At 38.3% G+C, this 21,824-nt stretch overlaps 1 protein-coding gene across 3 annotated transcripts in view; it reads right to left on the reverse strand.

Moving 5' to 3' along the window:
- FNIP1 (folliculin interacting protein 1) overlaps window positions 1–21,824 on the reverse strand; it is a 166,854-nt gene that overhangs the window by 31,036 nt on the left and 113,994 nt on the right. For all 3 annotated transcript variants that reach the window (XM_012002448.1, XM_012002447.1, XM_012002449.1), the window contains 4 exons: window positions 13,734–13,880; window positions 12,093–12,262; window positions 5,860–7,279; window positions 4,815–4,983 (listed from right to left, as the gene is read on the reverse strand). In XM_012002448.1, coding sequence (XP_011857838.1) covers window positions 4,815–4,983; window positions 5,860–7,279; window positions 12,093–12,262; window positions 13,734–13,880 — 1,906 coding nt within the window. The remainder of the gene's footprint in view (window positions 1–4,814; window positions 4,984–5,859; window positions 7,280–12,092; window positions 12,263–13,733; window positions 13,881–21,824) is intronic.

The following is a 21,824-nucleotide window of genomic DNA, read 5'->3' on the forward strand; positions in this document are numbered from 1 at the left end:
CAATCTCGGCTCACTGCAATCTCTGCCTCCCAGGTTCAAGCGATTCTCCTGCCTCAGCCTCCCAAGTAGCTGGGATTACAGATACCCACTACCACACCCAGCTAATTTTTTGTATTTTTAGTAGAGACAGGGTTTTACTATGTTGGCCAGACTGGTCTTGAACTCCTGACCTTGTGATCTGCCCACCTCGGCCTCCCAAAGTGCTGGGATTACAGGTGTGAGCCACCGCACCCGGCCTAAAATAATTTTTTTTTTTGAGACGGAGTCTTGCTGTGTCACCCAGGCTGGAGTACAGTGGCGTGATCTCAGCTCACTGCAAGCTCCGCCTCCTGGGTTCACGCCATTCTCCTGCCTCAGCCTCTCGAACAGCTGGGACTACAGGCATCTGCCACCACGCCTGGCTAATTTTTTGTATTTTTAGTAGAGAGAGGGGGTTTTACCATGTTAGCCAGGATGGTCTCGATCTCCTGACCTCGTGATCCGCCTGCCTTGGCCTCCCAAAGTGCTGAGATTACAGCCGTGAGCCACTGCACCCGACCAAAGAATTTTTTTAGAAATCCTATACATGCTTTGGAAAAATGATTGATAAAAAAATTCAACAACCCGTCAGTGCTGAGATTGAAGGTATTTTATTTTTCTTTTTGTCAAATTTTTCTACAATAGTACTTTGATAGTATACTTACATGAATAAATGACAATATGAGTGGGAAAGACTAGAAACCCAATTACTAAAACAGAGGGGGAAAGACAAATAGCTCCTTCCTTTTTACCACAGTGGAAGGAATCTAAGAGCAACAGACCTGAGATCACTAATATAAAAGTGTTATAAACTTTGTAATGGTGATTTTGCTATTTGTATTACTCTTTGTTCATCTGTTTTAGTAACAGTATGGCATAGCAGCTTAAGAACAGGCAGATAATGACTGAATTCTACTTTTGCCACTCCCTATCTATGTAACTTAAAAACTTCTCTGAGCCATATGTGAAACACAAAGATAACAATAATAAGTACCTCAAAGGATTACTATAAGATTAAGTACATTTAAGTGCCTGGGACACAGTAAGGAAACAATAAAAACTAAATACTATTATTATTCATCCTATAATAGCAGGTAGAAACCCTTAAAATCAAAATGTTGTCTTTATCTTCATTAGGAGGTAGCAATGCTTTCCAATGCCAGGCTTTCACAGAGAAAGTCAAAAGACAGTGTTTGGCGATGGGTATACATGAAAGAAGAAAAGAGACTAAGCAGCTAGGATCAGACATTAAAAAAGACAAGAATGCATTAGAAGACACAGAGTGCATCAGAAGAACTCATATATAATTCCTTAACCAAGTAATTCAACAAATAGTAGGCACTATATCAGGCCTTGGGAGGAAAGCATTGAAAAAACTAGAAACGGTTCCTTTACCCTGAAGGGCATCCATTACCACCAACTGATAAAAATTCTGTCCCTTGAAGCAATAACACATTCAAGTATCTTCCTCAGGCACTACTTTTGTTATGTTTTATACTACAGTTATTAATTACACTTGGCCTTATTTCCTCTGCTGCTAAGTTAAAAACTTGAAGTTAGAAACTTTTTCTTTTTCATACATATATCCCTTGGAGTATTGGCACTATATTCAGAACACAGTAGGTCAATAAATACTTCTTTGATTGGTATTCAAAAGCTGAGCAAACTAGCCTTTAAATATGAAGATCACAACTTCCGATAAGTTCTTTTCACAAATTGTTTTTATCTATATTTGCCATAATTTCTCATCCAATAAAACACCAAACTTTACAACTTAGGTAACTTTCTACAGACACAAAAGGTTTAAACCTTATTGGCTAACAACTGACTGACTGTTGCTCACTGAGCCACATTTTCTCATCCATCATTTCCCACTTGGCTTTCTTCATTTCTGTTTTCTTTTTTGTTTTTTTTTTTTTTTTGAGATGGTTGTCCTGATCTGTTGCTCAGGCTGGAGTGCAGTGGCACAAACTTGGCTCACTGCAACCTCCACCTCCTGGATTCAAGTGATTCTCCTGCCTCAGCCTCCCAAGCAGCTGGGATTACAGGCACACGCCACCACACCCAGCTAATTTTTGTATTTTTGTAGAGGCAGGGTTTCACCATGTTGGCCAGGCTGCTCACAAACTCCTGACCTCAAGTAATCCACCCACCTCGGCCTCCCAAATTGCTGGGTTTATAGGCGTGAGTCACCATGCCGGGCCTCTCCATTTCTTTATTAACTTTTTAAATTGAGAGGTGGCCAGATTTTGTTATTAAAGCGAAGTATTAAAGTGATACGTACAATTGAAGGGAGAAATAGAAAATTCAACAAAACAATAGCTGAAGACTTCAATACTTCATTCTCAATAATTGATGGCAGAACCAAACCAAAAATCAGCAAGGGCATAAAAGACTTAATTAAGACTATTATCTAATGGTTATTTAACTTGACCTGATAGCTACAGAACATCTCAACAAGAGCAGAATATATATTCTTTTCAAGTGCCATAAAACAAATCTCAATAAATTTACCAGAGGTGAACAAAGTAGGTTCTCCAACCATAATGGAATTAAATTAGAAACCAACAAAACAATTTTTGAGAATTCAATAAATATTTATAAATTAAACAGCATACTTCTAAATAACTCATAAGCAAAGAAGTTACATGCAAAATTTAAAAACATTTTGAAATGAATGAAACTGAAAATACAACAGATCAAAATTTGTCAGATCTGGCCAGGTGCAGTGGCTCACACCTGTAATCCCAGCACTCTGGGAAGCTGAGGCAGGTGGATCACCTGAAGTCAGGAGTTCCAGACCAACCTGGCCAACATGGTGAAAACCCATCTCTACTAAAAACACAAAAATTAGCCAGGTGTGGTGGTGGGCGCCTGTAATCCCAGCTACTCGAGAGGCTGAGGCAGGAGAATCGCTTGAACCTGGGAGGCAGAAGTTACAGTGAGCTGAGATGGCACCACTGTACTCCAGCCTGGATGACAGAGCAAGACTCTGTCTCAAGAAAAAAAAAAAAAAAAGAGTTAACAGAAAATATTTTAGGATTTGGGGGCTGAAAGGTTTCTGTCTCAATGACTCAACTCTGCTTTTAGGCATGAACATAGCCAGACAGTATATAAATGAATGACTGTGGTTGTGTTCTAATAAAACTTTATCTATAAAAAGCAGAACCATTTGGCCCACTGTCCATAGCTTGCTAATCCTTGATGCATATGGGCAAAAAATATATATAATTTAAGTGAAACCACGAATGAACTTCTCTTTGGCGAAACCCTCACCATTTGAAAAACAAACAAACAAAAACACACATTCCAAAATTCAGGAACAAAGGAGGGGACATTACTAGCGACCTTATAAAAACTAAAAGGATTATAAGTGTATCCCATAAACGACTTTATTCTAATAAATTAGGCCACTTAAATGAAACTAATAAATTCCTAAAAGACAAAAATTACCAAAATTGGCTCAGAAAGAAATAGAAAATCTGAATATATAAAAGGTGAATAAATTAAATTAGCAATTTAAAATATTCTTATTCTTAAAAGCCTGGATGCAGATGGTTTCACTAATGAATTCTACCAAATGTTTAGAGAAAAAAAATAGAACTAATCTTCTAGAAACTCTTCCAGAAAACAGAGAAGGACATACTTCCCAGCACTCTGTATAAGGCCAGTATTACCCTGATTATCAGAGCTAGACGAAGACATCACAAGAAAACTAAAAAGCAGTATTTCTCAGGAATATAGACTCCAATATCTACAGCAAAATATTGGTAAATCAAATCCAGCAACATATAAAAAAATTACATACCATGATAGAGTGGGGATTGCTTCCTAAGAATACAATGGTTGGTTTAACATCTAAAAATTAATTAATGAAATCCATGACATTAAGAGTTTAAAGATGAAAAACAATATGACAATACCATCTCAATAGACATTGAGAAAAAGCATAGGACAAAATCCCACACTCATTCATGATTAAAGGATGGACAAAAAAAACGAAACCATCTAAAAACTAGGAATAAAAGGGAACTGCCTGTCTCTAAAAGAAGCATTCAGTTAAACAAAGTAAAAATAAAAAGGCAACTTCTTCTATCTAATAAAGGGCATCACAAGAACCTTACAGCTAACATCATACTTAATCATGAAAGATGCAACGTCTTTCCCCTAAGATTAGGAATAAGGCAATGATGTCCATGGTCACCACTTCCATGCAACATCATATTGAAAATTCTAACCAGTACAATGAGTCAAAAAAAAAAAAAAGTTGGGGGCAGGGGGGACAAAAGTCATCCAGATTGTTAAGAAAGATTTAAAACTATCTGTTCACTGATAACATGAGCCTGTGTGTAGAAAACCTTAGGCAACCTATATAGAAAAATGAATAGACTAATAAGAGTTTCCGAAAGACCACAGGATATCAAGATCAATACACAAAAGCCAATCCCACTTCTATATGTAAGCAATGAGTAATCTGAAAAGGAAATTAAGAAAATAATTCCATTCAAACTTAAGCACTTGCAAATTTTTGATACTGTAAATAACCTAGTTGATGGACATCCATGAATACATACAGTACTTTCTGTATTTCAGATACCCATGTGGATAGATTTCTGGAACTTAATTTGCTTTCACAGTGACAGATACAAAGATATAGGCATTGAATATAAAGTGATGGTTTTAGAGAACAATGCTTGTGTTGTAAAAAGTATGACCAAAAATATAAGGCAATTTTGGGTTCTGCCAGTTAACAGAGTTTCTTCTAAATAAACTCAAAAACAGTGAAGGTCACTCACCTGCACCGCATGAGATAAATCTGACGTCAGACACTGACGGAACCTCTCATCACTCCCAATTCCTTGAAGAACAAAGTCAGGCACATAAGATGAGCAGTAACCACCTAGCAAGGACCTCCCAAAGTTGGCAATGTTGGGCTGAACAGCACTCACTTCGATTAACTTTGACCTGGAAGAAAAATGCCCCCAAAAGACATCTAATTAGTAATAAATATAGTTAACCAGTAACAAAACAAAAACATGAATTCTACTAGTCCATATTTAACACTAGTCTGTATTAAAATCAACTGTAAATTCATCCTTATATAATGGTAATAATCATAAAAATTAAGAGTAAAATGGTAATAATAGTAAAATCAAGAGTAAAATCATCCTTATTTAAAAACTGGCTCAAGTGCTCTATCAGAAAATAAAATACTCCTTCTTATTCAGAGAAGGTCTGATGAGCAACTGCGTAATGAAGTGAGGATCAATCTTCCCTAACAGACTTTAAGAGAACTGTACTTTGTGTTTGTAGCACATTCTTAATACAACCAGATTATGAAAACAATCATCTAAAACAAAACAATTAAATGCCTCACAAGTCCAAAGGTGGGTATGTAACGTTTCTCAAGTATGAATCTTCTCCTTGCATACTTGACCCAAAGTATATGTTCTCTGTTTTCCTCTTAGTCTTGGCCAAATCTATTTCTAACAGCCATTCTAACATCTCAGGGATTAGTACTCCCTAACTGCCAGGCTCAGCATATGTCCTTTTTTGGGGCAGAAGTCACTCCTGAATGGCTTGAAACCTTCTAAGCAGTAAGAAATCTTATACTTATCAACCAGATCCTTTAACTTTTCTCTGAGGTCTTCATAAAACCTTTCCGGGGTATTTCTGGGGCTTAGCCTTTACTCCTTCTTATGAGTTACGAGAATATGAAAATAAGAGAGAGCTATCCAGGACAATGATCTCTTCTTTTATACTAACCTTCAGAGACCAGCTAAAGAAAAGAATGGTACATATTTATATAGGGCCCATTATAGGTGAAAACTTCCTACTTACCCAGGAAAAGGTATCTCATCCTCTTCTGCCCAATCTTCTTGCTCTCCTCCATAATAACTGCTAACTTGTCTAGTCATATCATGACCTGTATCTTCACTTTCACTATCCCCAAGGGCACTATCTGAACTTTCATTTCTTGGAATGTCCCATTCAGTTCCTACAGCAATTTTTTTATCTGAACTCTCTTTATCCCCATGGGGGACAAGAATGGAGAGTGTATCTCTTTGGTCCTGCTGAGGAAAGCAGGTTTTACATGAATCTTGGGGAACTGTTTCTATACATTTACAAAATTCATTGTTCTGTTTGTTATTTTTTGCACACAATATTTTTGAAAACTCTAACATACAGCAATGGTCTTTACTATCTGCACTTGTTTTAATTGGAACATCATCAATAGTCCTGGTTTCAATTGAATCATCATTAAAATATTCGTCAAATAAGCTCATGCTTTCTGGGTCTGAATGATTCCAACAGGGAAGTTCACAGGGCTCTTCAGAAACCATGTTCTGTATATCAGACTCTCCAGATTGGTCCTTAGTTGTTTGTTTAGTTTCTTGATGCTGATCAACAGCCCCTCTTTCTGCCTTCAACGGTTTGGTGTGATGTCTGGTAATCTGATCCACCACTGCCTGACTTCGAAGCTCAGTATCTGAATCAGGTGACATAGAATCCCCAATCAGGAAAGTAACCTTTGTCTGGGCAGCCTCACAAGAAAATGAAGCAGGCACAATCTTATCTGGAGGTTTTTTCTCCACAACCATTCCTGTGGATCTCATTGCTTTGCCTGTGTGACTGTCTGAATCCAGCAACTTCTCACTCTGCCATGTTTCCTCTGTTGGCTCTAAGCCTGACTCTGACAATGCACATTTGTCTACTGGAACAGATCCTGTGCAAACAACCGTCTCTAACTTGGCATCAAGGCAAGTTCTTAATTTATCTCTGTACTGTTTAACATCAACAGCATTTTCTTCTTGGCAGTCAGAAGGAGAAATCATCCGGCACTCATCTGAAATTCCTAGCAGCTCCTTAGAGCTGTTTTGAGCATCTTCTCTCTCTTGTTGTGAAATGTTCTCTACATTTTGCCCAAGGAGTGGATGACTGCAATATTTACAGTTACAACTGGGAGTTCTCATTTCTTCTGACTCTTTAAAGAGCAAACTGCTTTTGTTTCTATGCATTGTGACAAGGACATACTCCGATTCTTCTATTTCACCTTTCTCTAAAGTGGTAGTAATTACTGTGCCTGGCATAACGATGGCTTCATCTTCTCCATTTTCTAAAAGATGCGTTTCTTGAAGTTCAGAGCATCTTATAAAATAAGTAAGAAAATAAAGTAGCCTCTGGACCATGTCTTGTCGTTTGCCAACTACCACAGTCCTTGCTAACCGTACAGGAGAGCCAATAGCGCCATACAAGTCTCCTGTAATGGAAAAATCAGTTATTGGACACATCCTTCACTGACACAGCTAAGTAAGCTATTTTTAATGATCAGAAACCTAATCTTACTGTATGAGTAGCAGTTTAGGTTTTACTTTTTTTTTTTTTTTTTTTTTTTTGAGACAGGGTCTCACACTGTAATCCTGGCTGGAGTACAGTGGTACAGTCATGGTTCACTGCAGCCTCAGCCTCCTAGGCTCAAGTAATTCTCCTACCTCAGCCTCCTGAGTAGCTGGGAATATAGGTATGTGCCACCACGCCTGGCTAATTATCTGTATTTTTTTTTGTAGAGACAGAGTTTTGCCATGTTTCCTAGGCTGATCTTGAGTTCCTGGGCTCAAGCAATCCACTGGCCTTGGCCTCCCACAGTGCTGGGATTACAGGCATGAGCCACCACGCCTGGCCTCATTCTTAGTTCTTTAACAGATGAGTGACTATTCAAGGGAGGAAGATGAGATGAATAGTCTTAACCAGAGAGAAAGGTGAATTTAAGGGTTTTCAGGCTTCCTCTTTAAACAAATGCTATGGTTCAGAAACCTCAAGCAAAGAGTCAGTTCTGAAACTCACATATCCCAAGAATATTCTTTAACCCAGGCTCCATGAAGAGCATTTTAACCTGGTTAGAGAAGTACTGCCTGAAGTACTATGGACACAAGGACTCTGCAGCTGTGTCCAATCAAGAAAAGACAAAGCACAATATCTGCTGGCTTGCAAGGACAGGAAAGGAGTAGCGGTAAAATGGAGCAAAGCTAGAGTAGTCACACCACACACTTAACCATTCCTGATTTAAATCATATCTCTGGGGCCGGGCACGGTGGCTCACGCTTGTAATTCCAGCACTCTGGGAGGCCGAGATAGGTGGATCACTTGATATCAGGGATTCAAGACCAGCCTGGCCAACATGGTAAAACCCTGTACTTACTAAAAATACAAAAATTAGCCAGGTGTTGTGGTGGATGCCTGTAGTCCCACCTACTCGGGAGGCTGAGGCTGGGGAATTGCTTGAACCCAGGAGGCAGAGGGTGCATTGAGCTGAGATGACACCATTGCAATCCAGCCTGGGCGACAAGAGTGAGACTCCGTCTCAAAAAAAAAAAAAAAAAAAAAAAAAAAAAAAAAAAAAAAAAAAAAAAAAAAAGAAATAAAATTAAAACCGGATTCTTTGAAAAAAGAAATAAAATTAAAAAGTAAGTCATATCTCCAAACTTTAACTGTTGTTCCCCTAGCCAGCACCCCATCCCACCAGCTCCCATGTTAGTAAGAGCCTATTTTCCCCTTCCATTCCCTAGAGGGTTGGGTACTCAGGATAGGCCAGAAAGGGCAGGAAGAGAGAGACTCATCCTTACTAAAAGGAAAAGAAAGGGCAACAAGTTTAGTCATGCAATTCATTTTCACTTTTGAACCCATTCTAAACATGACTAGCGATTATGTTAAAAGCAGGGGAAGTGAGGGGGTCAGGACTAGAAATTATCATTTCTATATTTATGCTATACTTCAAATTAAACCAGTAATTTCAGTGCCAAAACTATGGAGAATAGGGCTGGGCATGGTGGCTTATGCAGGTAATCCCAGCATTTTGGGAGGTGGAAGCAGGCTGATCACTCGAGCCCAGCAGTTTAAGACCAGTCTGGGTAACATGGCAAAACTCTCGTCTCTACAAAAAAATACAGAAAATTAGCTGGGCATGGTGGCTTGCTCCTGTAATCCCAGCTACTTGAGAGGAAAAGGTGGAAGAATCACCTGAGCCCAGGAAGTTGAGGCTGCAGTGAACTGTGATCGCACCACCACACTCTAGCCTGTGCGATACAGTGAGACCCTGTCTCAAGAAAGAAAGAAAAAAAAAAGGAGAATACAAAGCCACTAATTTCAACTTAATTCAATTTCTGCAAGTTGTCAGTACATACATTTAAAATCCTCTATTTTTACTTTACAAAGCCCTCACACTTTTTAAAGGAACAAATATAAATAAGTCTCAAATAAATACATGCTATAGGTACTATTATGATAAATTTTGTCCTCTGGCTAACACACTGGCTCAAATATCACCATGCCACTGTTCTAAACTACTCCCACGATTCCCACGAATTACCAAGTAAGTTGAAATTACTTTGGTATAGCAAGTGAGTCTTTCATGATTCCCATTTTACTTTTCCAGCTTTATCTTCTTATACTTATCCTCCTTCTTGGCAGTCAGAAGAAGAAATCATCTTTATTCATGCAAAGACCCAGTTAAACTGGACCACTGAATATGCTCTGCACTTTTAACACCTACTCTTTACTCATGTGATGTCCTGTCCCTTTCCTCAATATCTCTGCCAGTCCATAGCTTCCCACCTAAGCATCCTCACTTGGGCAAAAGTAGGCTCCCCTGTTCAACTCCTACTAAACTTTTCATTTCTCTTATAGTTCCTCCTTGAATTATTATTGTTGTCTGCATATATATTACCTACAGTCTTAGACTGTTGACTTCTTGAGGGCAATTTCCAAATCATTCATCTTTATAGCACAGAGCCTTAGTCAACAAATGACTGTAGAATTAAAAAAGGATTTAAATGTCCCAATTTAAAAAATACTACTAATAATTTGATTTTTAAAAAGTCAATGCAATGGAATACTACTCAGCATTAAAAAGGAATAAACTATTAATACACACAAAATAGGTGAATCTGAATTATACTGAATGAAAGAGATCAGACGAAGTATATACTGCATGATTCCATTCATATAAAACTCTAGAAAATGCAAGTAATCTATCATGACAGAAAGTAAGCCAGTGGCTGTGTAGGGATGGTGGAAGAGGAACAGAGAAACTGGGGAGAAGAAGAGGGGGAGGAAGAGGAAGAGATTACAAAAAGGCATAAGGAAACTTTTGGAAATGATGCAATATGATTACTGTTTTGATTGTGGTCATGGTTTCAGAGGCATATATGCGAAACTTATCAAATTGCTTTTTTTTTTTTTTGAGACAGACTCTCGTTCTGTTGCCTAGGCTGTGGTGCAGTGGCATGATCTCGGCTTACTACAACCTCTGCCTCCGGGTTCAAGGGATTCTCCTGCCTCAGCCTCCTAAGTGGCTGGGATTATAGGCGCCTGCCACTATGCCCAGCTAATTGTTTTTTTTGTTTTTGTTTTTGTTTTTTTTTGAGACGGAGTCTTGCATTGTTGCCCAGGCTACAGTGCAGTGGCGCGATCCCAGCTCACTGCAAGCTCCGCCTCCTGGATTCACGCCATTCTCCTGCCTCAGCCTCTCGAATAACTGGGACTATAGGTGCCCGCCACCATGCCCGGCTAATTTTTTGTACTTTTAATAGAGATGGGGTTTCACCGTGTCAGCCAGGATGGTCTCAATCTCCTGACCTTGTGATCCACCCGCCTCAGCCTCCCAAAGTGCTGGGATTATAGGCGTTAGCCACTGCACCTGGCCATTGTTTTGTATTTTTAGTAGAGGCAGGGTTTCCCCATGTTGGCCAGGCTGGTTTCGAATTCCTGACCTCAAGTAATCCACCCACCTCAGCCTCCCAAAGTGCTAGGATTACAGGCGTGAGCCACCGCACCCAGCCCAAATTGTGCACTTTAAATATGTGTTGGGCCGGGTGTGGTGGCTCACGTCTGTAATCCCAGCACCTTGGGAGGCCAACGTGAGCAGATCGCTTGAGTCCAAGAGTTTGAGAGCAGCCTGGGGAACATGGCGAAACCCCATCTCTACAAAAAATGCAAAAACTAGCCTAGTGTGGTGGTATGCACCTGTAGTCCCAGCAACTTGGGTGACTCAGGTAGGGGGATCATTTGATCCCAGGGAGATTGGAGCTGCAGTGAGCCATGATCATGCCACTGTACTCCAGCCTGGGCAAAAGAGTGAGACTCCATTAAAAAAATGCATTTACTATATGTCAATTATAACTCAATAAAATGGAAGGGAATGGGGGAGGGAGCAACGAAGAAAGCCAATAGGGAAGGAGGTTGGTTATATGAACTGATAAGCCATATGACAATCTACCTGGCAAGGTCAATCACCAGAGCAACCTAAGGAAAGTTACTACCCAATCACCAAAATGTTCTCATCTTACTCTTCTCCCATCATCTAACAGCAATAGAGTAGGAGCAGAAATAACTAGCAGCTACATTTACCAGACAGTCTTAACCATTTTACATGTATTATCTCATTTAATTTTTACAACTTTTAAAGTATGTATCATCTATTATTATTCCCACTTTATGAATAAGGAAACTGTGATTCAAACGTGGTGTGCCTGACTCCACAGCCTGTGTCTTTAGCACTCTGCTATAATCCCTCCCTATTGCCTATGAACTTATCAACCACTTACTCTCCCCTCTTCCCCCACTTGTTTAGTGGTGTTTAACACTGAAGGAAACATTTTCCAAAATGACTCAGCAAGTGAACAAAAGTGGATCAACAGAAACCTCAGTGAACTGCTTCCCTCCTAACCAGATTTATTTTAGGTATCACGGGTGACTTTGTTGATTCATTCTCTCTTGCAAAGTACCTAACACAAAGTACAAAATCATAAAACACCCTGAAAATCTGGAGTTACTAGTAAACCAGCTATTAGCCTGCTCCTCTTGCCATACCTGAAGTTCTTCATCTATAAGGAATGATTTCAGGTCTAAGATGAGGATAGGATAAATTGCCAGACATGAAAGGACAAGCAAAGCAGAGATGCTTTAGAATGCAGGAGGTAAAGGCATTTTATTTATTTTTGGTTTTGCTATAAAAATATTACAGATAGCTACAAAACAAGTTTAATATATACTGTAACAGTTGTCAGATTACATACCCAGTTGTGCCCAAAGTGGGTTATATGGATGAGTCTTTGCCAACATGTCCACACTCTGAGAGGAATGCTTTTCTAAAAATATTTTTATAGGTGGCTGTCCATTTGGCATGACTGTTGGAACCCAGGCAAGATGATTAGTCAGAACTGCAGTAATGAGAGCTGGCAAGAATCTGAAAACAAAATACATCTGATCAAATTCCAATCTGCCTTCATGAAACCTTAGGTAAAATGTAGTGACAAAGTAAGCAAGAAGAGTATATATGTTCATGTGGCCAAATGGCACCAAAAAAAGCAGAGGCGAGAGGAAAGGATGAGTATATAACGCCAGGATTAAAATGAAAGTTAATTGTTTCCGGTTGAGAAGGAGTTAAAAACTACTTAAAATAAAGGTAACATTCAAAAGAGCTATTGTAGATCATAAGTACAAAACAGAAATGCCATTTTACTTCAAAAATTATGGATTCTTTTTCTTTTTTTTGAGATGTAGTCTCGCTCTGTTGCCCAGGCTGGAGTGCAGTGGCGCAATCTCAGCTCACTGCAAGCTCCGCCTCCCCAGTTCATGCCATTTTCCTGCCTCAGCCATCCGAGTGGCTGGGACTACAGGCACCCGCCACCAAGCCCGGCTAATTTTTTATATTTTTAGTGGAGACGGGGTTTCATCCTGTTAGCCAGGATGGTCTTAGCCAGGATGGTCTCGATCTCCTGACCTCATGATCCACCCGCCTCGGCTTCCCAAAGTGCTGGGATTACAGGCGTGAGCCACCGTGCCAGGCCCATTATGGATTATTTTCAGTGTTTAATCACACAATTCATTACTGAATCAACCAGCAGGTCCTTACATTTCCAAATTACTGAATGGGAAAACGAGGCAAAGTATTGAGCAAACTCCATCTATCATCAAAGAGAATAAAAACATCTGAATTACTCATCTGGATTCCAAAGACTTGAATAGTTAAAAGAAAACAGTATGATAAAACATCACACTGAAAATGCATCACTAAAATCCTAGCATTTCCTTACATGTTTTTTTTCATTTGTTTATTTTTTTGAGACAGAGTCTGGCTCTGCCGCCCGGGCTAGAATGCAGTGGCATGATCTCGGCTCACTGTAAGCTCCACCTCCTGGATTCATGCCATTCTCCAGTCTCAGCCTCCCGGGTAACTGGGACTACAGGAGCCCACCACCACGCCTGGCTAATTATGTTTTTGTATTTTTAGTAGAGATGGGGTTTCACCGTATTAGCCAGGATGGTCTCGATCTCCTGACCGCATGATCCACCCACCTCGGCCTCCCAAAGTGCTGGGATTACAGGTGTGAGCCACCACGCCTGGCCATCCTTACATGTTTTCTACCTCTTTTCTATGAAATAAAACTATAAGTGGATACAATTCACAAAAAAATGGGCAGCCTCAGACAATTCTATGTCAGGAATTTTAATTACATAATTACAGACATTTTCACTGCTTTTCATTCATAAGGTTCTGTAATATTCTTCCATACCCTATCATTTAATTATTTTTTAGAATTCTGATTATTAATTTTGATTAATATAATTTCAAAGATAATGGATGATTCTTCCACATCTGTAATTGAGTTTGATTACAATATCTAGTTATAATAAATAAATAAATAAATTCATACTGATTTTTGGAAGCATTTTCCATTAGAAAAGTGAACTCCTTCATGAAACGATAGCAAAGGTGGTTCTTTTCTGGAGTCCCCGACATCATTGTAAGCCAGACAGGTTCTCCAATTCGTGGCATCGTGTAAAGATTACAAATTGTTGTTCTAAAAAGAGGAAGACACATTATGAAATGTATAGTTCCCAGAGTTACATACTCTTAAAATAATTTTAAGTTTATGTTGCCAGCTTCGGCCTTACACCTAGATTATTAAAGCTTTTGAGAAAAGACAGTGGACCAAGTCCTTCCTTCCTTATCAACAACACAGTACCATGGGAAATAGTCTCAAAATATGTTGGTTCTGGTGTTGGTTCTCCCCACCAGTGACTGTGTGCCCCAGAGTAAATTATTTCCCTGCTTTAAGCATTTGTTTCCCATACCTGTAAAATGAAAGGATACCATGATAATTTCTTAAGCCCCTTCCAACTCCACATTTCTAAGGGGTATGCTGTACTTAAATATACTGCAAATAATCAACTACATATACAAAAGGAAAATATTCTAAATGAAGTAACGGCTTATCCATCTACCCACTCAAAACAACAGTTTATCTGCATCATTTTGTTGCCTATGCTAAGACTCTAGTAATGTTCTTCAGGACAGTGAGAACACTATACATACAAGCTATATTTTATGACTCTCTCAACCTTCTACAGTGTTTCCTTGAATCAACACAAGAAAAGATTATCACACAATTAGCATAGTGCTTTCTTAGCTGTCTCTTGGACTAATTTAGACAATAGTTAGTCCTGTGACTTATACTTTCTCCTGAAGGCTTCAAAGCATACTTTCAAGATGTTAATTATTTTCTTTTTACATCATTATCTATTTAGCAAAGCCCTATACATTTACTAGACTAAGCAACTCCTGCAAAGCCTTAGGCTTAAGAAACTAGTCAGTCTGGCAGAACTACAGAATGGTGCCCTACTTTCTACTCTTTAAAGTAATGCTGTCTAGTAGAACCTGGCAATGATGGAAACCTGCACTGTCTGAAACAGTGTAGCCACTAGCTGTATGTGGTTACTGAACACATGACATGTGACCAGTATGATAAAGGAAGTGAATTTATTTTAATTAAGTTAAACAGCCACACGTGGCTGACAGCTGAGATTATATTGTGCAATACTGCTCTCTGAGATTTCCACAAATTCTAATACCAACTTCAGTATAACTGTCTAACACCTAGGAGCCAAAAAAGAGAATAATTATCTTGCCTCTACAAGTTTTCTTGAATTTGAAACAATATAAACATGATGTATTACAATGGATAGAAACAATAAAAACAGGTCACTTTAATGAGCTCTCTGTAGAACATACAATCATTGCTAAGAATTTTAAAATAAACGCAAAGGTATATTATAGAGCAAATATGACTAGAATACAAACTAGGAATATATGAAAATGTTTGTTTTTAAAGCTTATTACAGGTGTCCAGATATGATGGAAAACTGAAGACAAATGTGTATCCTCTCTTCAGTTTCTGAGGCCCCAAATGAACACCACCTAAAGATTTGAAAACAGATAAACCAGTGCAACAAACAGAATTAGAGAGGAACCGGCTGGGTGCGGTGGCTCACACCTGTAAACCCAGCTCTTTGGGAGACTGAGGCAGGAGGACTGCTTAAGCCCAGAGTTCAAAACTAGCCTGGGGAACATAGCGAGATCCTGTCTCTATTATTTAAAAAATAATTAATTAAAAAAAATTGCCAAGAAACTATTATTGAAAATTAAAATAGAGATTTCATGAAATTCTGGAAGACAAACATAGGGTGGAATTGTCACTGAAGTAGCAGAGTAGAGGAATTTATAAGGTCATAGTATCACAGACGGAGACATGGACAAAGGGGAGCTAATTTGCCCCACTAAAGCAAGAAGAGGCTCAAGACTCACAAATTTTGGGGAAAGTCATGACAGGAGCTAAGATACAGTACTGAAAATTGGGAGACTAATTCAAAGTCCATAAATGGTTGGCAGCTCCCTACCTCCTCTCCACTTCCCCAGAAAATGACTACAGATAGAAGAGAGCAGATATGGCAGTTGAATGGCCCAGAGGAATGACCTTTTCCAAACTCTTCCTGACATTTATATCTTTCAGAGTATATAATCAGATATAGACTATATCTTGTAGTATTAAATCTTCATGGGATGGGGGGGGTGGTATGAGAGGAGCAAAGATTAGGGGAAAAATAACTAAATATGCTTCTTCAGGTAATGATAATTGAAAAACACTGAAAAACACTGCCCTGAGATGAAGGTCTCCAGTCAAAAGCCTAATTATGCACAGAATTCCTAACCTACAGTTTGTTATCTCATTCTCAACTACAGAGCACAAGCAAAAACACTGATATTTAGAGAAAGCCTCTAAGAAGAGAAAGAAACAACAACAGAAACACACACACACACAGTCACCCATATAAAATGACTCCAGAGGAAAACAGAAATAATGCAAACAATGGAAGAAAACTTTTAAACAAAACTCTAATGTACATTAAAATTAAAGAATATGGCAGAGAATCTAATTTTCAAAGAAAAGGATTATCCAAAAATAAGAAAGCATCAAAGATTTGCTGAAATGAAAAAAAGCATAGAAGGGATAGAAAAACAAAACATTCACGACAAGAGAAGGAAAATATGAAAAAAAAAGGAACACAGAACAATCCAGGAGTACCAATTTACCAATTTCTAAAAAAAAAAAAAAAAAAAAAAAAAAAAAAAAAAAAGAATTCCAGAGAGAAAACAGAATGAATAGTAAAAGAAAGCAGAAAAATTACCAGAGCTGAAGAACATGATGGTGCCATAACAATACTGAGATGATAAAAGACCAAGGAACAGGTGTAAACTCATATATCATGTCAGAAAATAAATACGATCTAAAACTGATAAATCAGGAAACAGCAACATTATGTATACTTTTTAATAATACGGAGGTAAATAACAAGAAATAACTAATAGTTAAAAAGAGAACGTGTCTGGGAAGAATGGGGTGGGTAGGATAGGATTCATTTGTTTTTAATTATTAGACCTTTCAGAAATTTTTGTTTCTTAATCATGTGCATATACTTTTTGATTAAAAGAAACAATGTATAAATAAACAAATACGCTGATCATTTAAGAGTTTTTCATGAGTTTCTTCAACATATTACCATCTACTATAAGTCTATGTGTCATGGGACAGAGCCAGATCACAAATACTGGTATTAGTGGTCCACTGAGGGCCTTTGCTTTACTATTTTAGTATTTTATTTGTTTAAAAGTATTACATATGCTATGGCCTCAGAGTGTTGTCAAGTATAAAGAAGGCAAAGAAATTTAACTACACAACAGTGCTTCTCACTATATACAATTCTACGTTGTTATCATTAACAATCTAGAAGTAATGCCCAGGTGCGGTGGCTCACGCCTGTAATCCCAGCACTTTGGGAGGTCTAGGTGGGCGGATCACCTGAGGTCGAGAGTTCAAGACCAGCCTGGCCAACATGGCAAAACCCCCTGTCTACTAAAAATACAAAAATTAGCTGGGTGTGGTGGTGAGTGCCTGTAATCCCAGCTACTCAGGAGGCTGAGGCACAAGAATCACTTGAACCCGGGAGGCGGAGGTCGCAGTGAGCTGAGATTGCACCACTTCACTTCAGCCTGGGCAACAGAGCAAGACTCCGTCTCAAAAAAAAAAAAAAAAAAATCTAGACGTAATGGTTTATTCTAGAAATTATTTCTTTCTTCCTCACTAATAATTGTGCCCTATCATTCAATGGTAAGAAAAGCAAATACTTTCAGTAATCTGTCCCCTTATTTTTCCCAGTCTGTGCCCAGACAATGAAAGACTCTTTTAGTTGGGAGGAAACTGTGGGCATGATTTAGTTTTCTTTGATGTACCTAGGGTCTATGTAAAAATCTAAAGACTTCGTCTTTGTTAGGCAGCAATGTTAACTAAACGTGCTTCCTGCTTCTCTAGCTTTCATGGTTTCTGTATACATGTAAATAATTTCCTTCCTCTTCTCAACTGCCCATAATTTACTAATCACTTGATCTCAAATAATCATTTACTTTAAAGATTATGTCATTGTTAATTTTAAATAATCCCTTAATTTAAGAAATACATTTATCTCTGTGTCCTCGGGGGATTGGTTCCAGAATTCCCATGGTTACCAAAATCCATGAATGCTCAAATCCCTTATGAAATGGCATCCTATTTGCATATAACCCATGTACATCCTCCTGTACTTAAAACCATCTCACTTTGGGAGGCCGAGGCGGGCAGATCACAAGGTCAGGAGATTGAGACCATCCTGGCTAACATGGTGAAAACCTGTCTCTACTAAAAATACAAAAAAAAATTAGCTGGGCGTGGTGGCGGCCGCCTGTAGTCCCAGCTACCTGGGAGGCTGAGGCAGGAGAATGGCGTGAATCCAGGAGGCGGAGCTTGCAGTGGGTCGAGATTGAGCCACTGTACTCCAGCCTGGGCAACAAAGCGAAACTCCATCTTGGAAAAAAAAAAAAAAAAAAAAAAAAAAAAAACCGCACCTCACCTCTAGATTATTTATAATACCAAGTACAATGTAAATACTATGTTAATAATTGTTATACTGCGTTGGTTTTTTAATGTGTATTTTTTAAATTGCAGTTAATTTTTATTGTTTTTTCTTTTTCAACTATTTTGATCCGAGGTTGGCTGATCTGCAGATGTGGAACCCACAGATATAAAGGGCTGACTGCAGGTCTATTCTTATTATTTGAGGTAGTTATGTTCTATAAAGTCCATTCAAGCACTGAATTAGCCACTGAACCACTGCCCCTAAGAAAAATAAAACAGGTTCCTATGAGCCTCTGGTCACATTTTCATCAAACCCTCAATACATAACCTTGATGTGCCTCTCTGTTTAAGGACATCTTATCTGATGCTGTTGATTCACTAATATTAAATTCATGGCTGACAGCACCATAAATAATGTCTGAAGGAAGCTTATCTAATACATGTATTTTTTCTGTAAGGTAAATCACGGTCTTCTTACACTGAGTATAAGCATTTCGGCACTACATTTGGAAGCCATTTTTAACAGCAAAGTCACTAACAAAAAGCACAAAAATGCAAAAAATTTGGCACTAAATAAAGGTCAAAAAAGTACATTTGTTAACAGTATGACAGTTAAAACAAGAAGGCAGAGCATTAGACCCTGTTTGATCTAAACTAGGAACATGTGCATCAGGCAACTCACATTTTTCACTGCTCTGCACATGTACACAAATTACTGCAAAAGCACTGCAAATATATTTTGGGGTTACAAATAAATGTTATAAAGTAGGTGAATTCTAAAATACATAATAAACAAATAGTGAATGTCAACTGTATATGTGAAACTATATAAAGGTATATAGGTATACCTACTGAAAATTATAAAATATTATAAGAATATTTAATACAACTTTCATATTTGCACAGCAACTGAAGCACAATAATCAAACAATACAAATGGAAAGGCACATAGTCGTGACATATACTTTTATAGATTTTATAACTCGCATGTTGTAAATTCCAGGCAATTTTGAAAAGTCTAAGTCTAGGTCATTTGTACTATCCAATACCATAGCAATTGACTCACAAGTATTTAATTAAAATTTTGAAAAATAAAAAAGTCTTTTAAAATCCAAGAGCAAGATCAGTATCCTGTTTGGAAGGAGTCTTACGACAGTATCTACTATTCTGGTAACCTCAGCTGGATCTATAATGACAGTGTTTCCTCAGAGCCCAACCAGAGACTTTTGGCCTTTACCACAAAGCTTGTGACTGCAGAAAAGAATTTGTCAATCCAACAGTGTAATTAACTGCAAGTTCAAGGGCAAAGATTCACTGTCTTATACTAATGCAATAAGTGATACTCAAAAAGAATCCTGAAGGATTCTTTCAAGGAAATAAGCAAAAAGAACTATTGAAAACATATACTTACAATGTACCCACAAAATTTAAAATGTCTTGATTTCAATAAATAAAATAAAATGTCTTGATTTCAATAAAACATATTTATAATAATTCTGGTGTAAATAAAGTAAACTAAAACAACTTAAACCAGACAAGGCATGGTGGCTCATGCCTGTAATCCCAGTACTGTGGGTGGTTGAGGCAAGAGGATCCCTTGAGGACAGGAGTTCAAGATTAGCCTGGATTAACACAGTAACCCAATTACACAATACATTTGAAAAATATTAAAAAATACCACGGTTACAGTGAGCTATCCTCTGCCACTTCACTCCTGCCTAGGCAACAGAGTGAGACCCTCTCTCAAAAACAAAAACAATTTAAACTACAAAAATAAAAAATTACAAATCCTGATTATTCATTGCACATTTCTTTTCTATTAGTGGCATAATATCTACTTCAGGGGAAGCAAAACCCTTAAGAATCTTTTTTTTTTTTTTTTTTTTTTTTTTTTTGAGATGGAGTCTTGCTCTGCTGCCCAGGCTGGAGTGCAGTGGCACGATCTCAGCTCACTGCAACCTCTGCCTCCCAGGCTCCCAGGTTCAAGCAATTCTCCTGCCTCAGCCTCCCCAGTAGCTGGGACTACAGGCAGCCGCCACTGCCCAGCTAATTTTTGTATTTTTAGTAGAGACAGGGTTTTACCATGCTGGCCAGGCTGTTCCCAAACTCCTGACCTCAGATGATCCACTTTCCTCAGCCTCCCAAAGTGCTGGGATTACAGGAGTGAGCCACCGCACCTGGCTCCTTAAGAATCTTTGAGTAAGCTTTCAAGCAATCCTGCCTCACTGGACTTAAAAAAAAAAAAAAAAAATTTCCAACTATAGATTAAATTTAGAAAAATACAAGGCTATAACTTTTCATAGTTCTCAACTACTACTTACATTCATAAGAGGCCTATTTTATAGGTAGAGAAACCACTCTAGTTGTGTGTGTGTGTGTGTGTGCGCGCGCGCGCGCGCTTGAATTGTGGTTAAGTTCAATCTTCCAGCTATGTAAATAGCACAGGCACTGTGGCACATGCACTGGGCTACAAGGGAATGTATACAGAGTAAAGCTGTCACAAAACATCAGGAATAATAAATAACCAATTTTACCCAACTGATAGTATTTAGTTTATCAGGGTATTAGGTTCAAAATGTCTTGATTTCAATAAAACATAAAACATACAGATACCTTCCTTTGCATATACAATCACTCTTAAGAATCAGAAATTGCTCTTAATTTCAATACAAAACTGCTCTCAAATGCTGACTCTGACATCCCTGCTAAGAGTTGAACAGCAATTGTGTAAGACAAGGATTATAGTTCCATTACAGTAGCACAGAGATACAATTTGGTAATTTTTCTCCTTGAAAAGAGTTTTGTTCTTTTTTTAAAGAGATGTGGTCTCACTCTATCACCCAGGCTGAAGTGTAGTGGCACAATCACAACTCACTGCAACCTTGAATACCTAGTCTCAACCAATCCTGCCAAGCCTCAGCCTCCTAAGTAGCTGAGACTACAGGCACATGCCACTTGAGCTGGCTACTTTGAAAATTTTTACTTTATAGAGATGCGGTCTTTTTTTTTTTTACTTTAAATTTTGTGGGTACATTGTAAGTATATAAATTATGGGGTACAATGTGTAATAATCATATCAGGATAAATGGGGTATCCACCATCTCAAGCATATATCCTGTTACCAACAATCCAATCATACTCTTTTAGTTTCTTTTAAATGTACAATTAAATTACTATTGACTATAGTCACCCTGTTGTGCCATTAACAGACACAGGGTCTTGCTTTTTTTGCCCAGGCTGGTCTCAAAACTCCAAGCAATCGTCTCACCATAGCCTCCCAAAGTACTGCAATTACAGGCATGCGCCACCAAGCTCAGCCCTTGAATAAAGTTTAAGCCAGTTATTTCCAAAAGAGTTTGTGAAATATAGATGCTAGCCCCATACCTACTGATTCACACTCCAGGAGTTTGGGAAACAGTTTTCATTATACTTCTCTAGTGACAGCAGTACCTGAATGGATTTTTTTTTCTTTAAAAAAAAAAAAAGCATAGGTTTACTATGTAATTTAAATTCCAAAGA

The sequence above is a fragment of the Mandrillus leucophaeus genome, unplaced genomic scaffold (assembly GCF_000951045.1).
Source record: "Mandrillus leucophaeus isolate KB7577 unplaced genomic scaffold, Mleu.le_1.0 Scaffold688, whole genome shotgun sequence".
Classification (NCBI taxonomy): Eukaryota; Metazoa; Chordata; class Mammalia; order Primates; family Cercopithecidae; genus Mandrillus; species Mandrillus leucophaeus.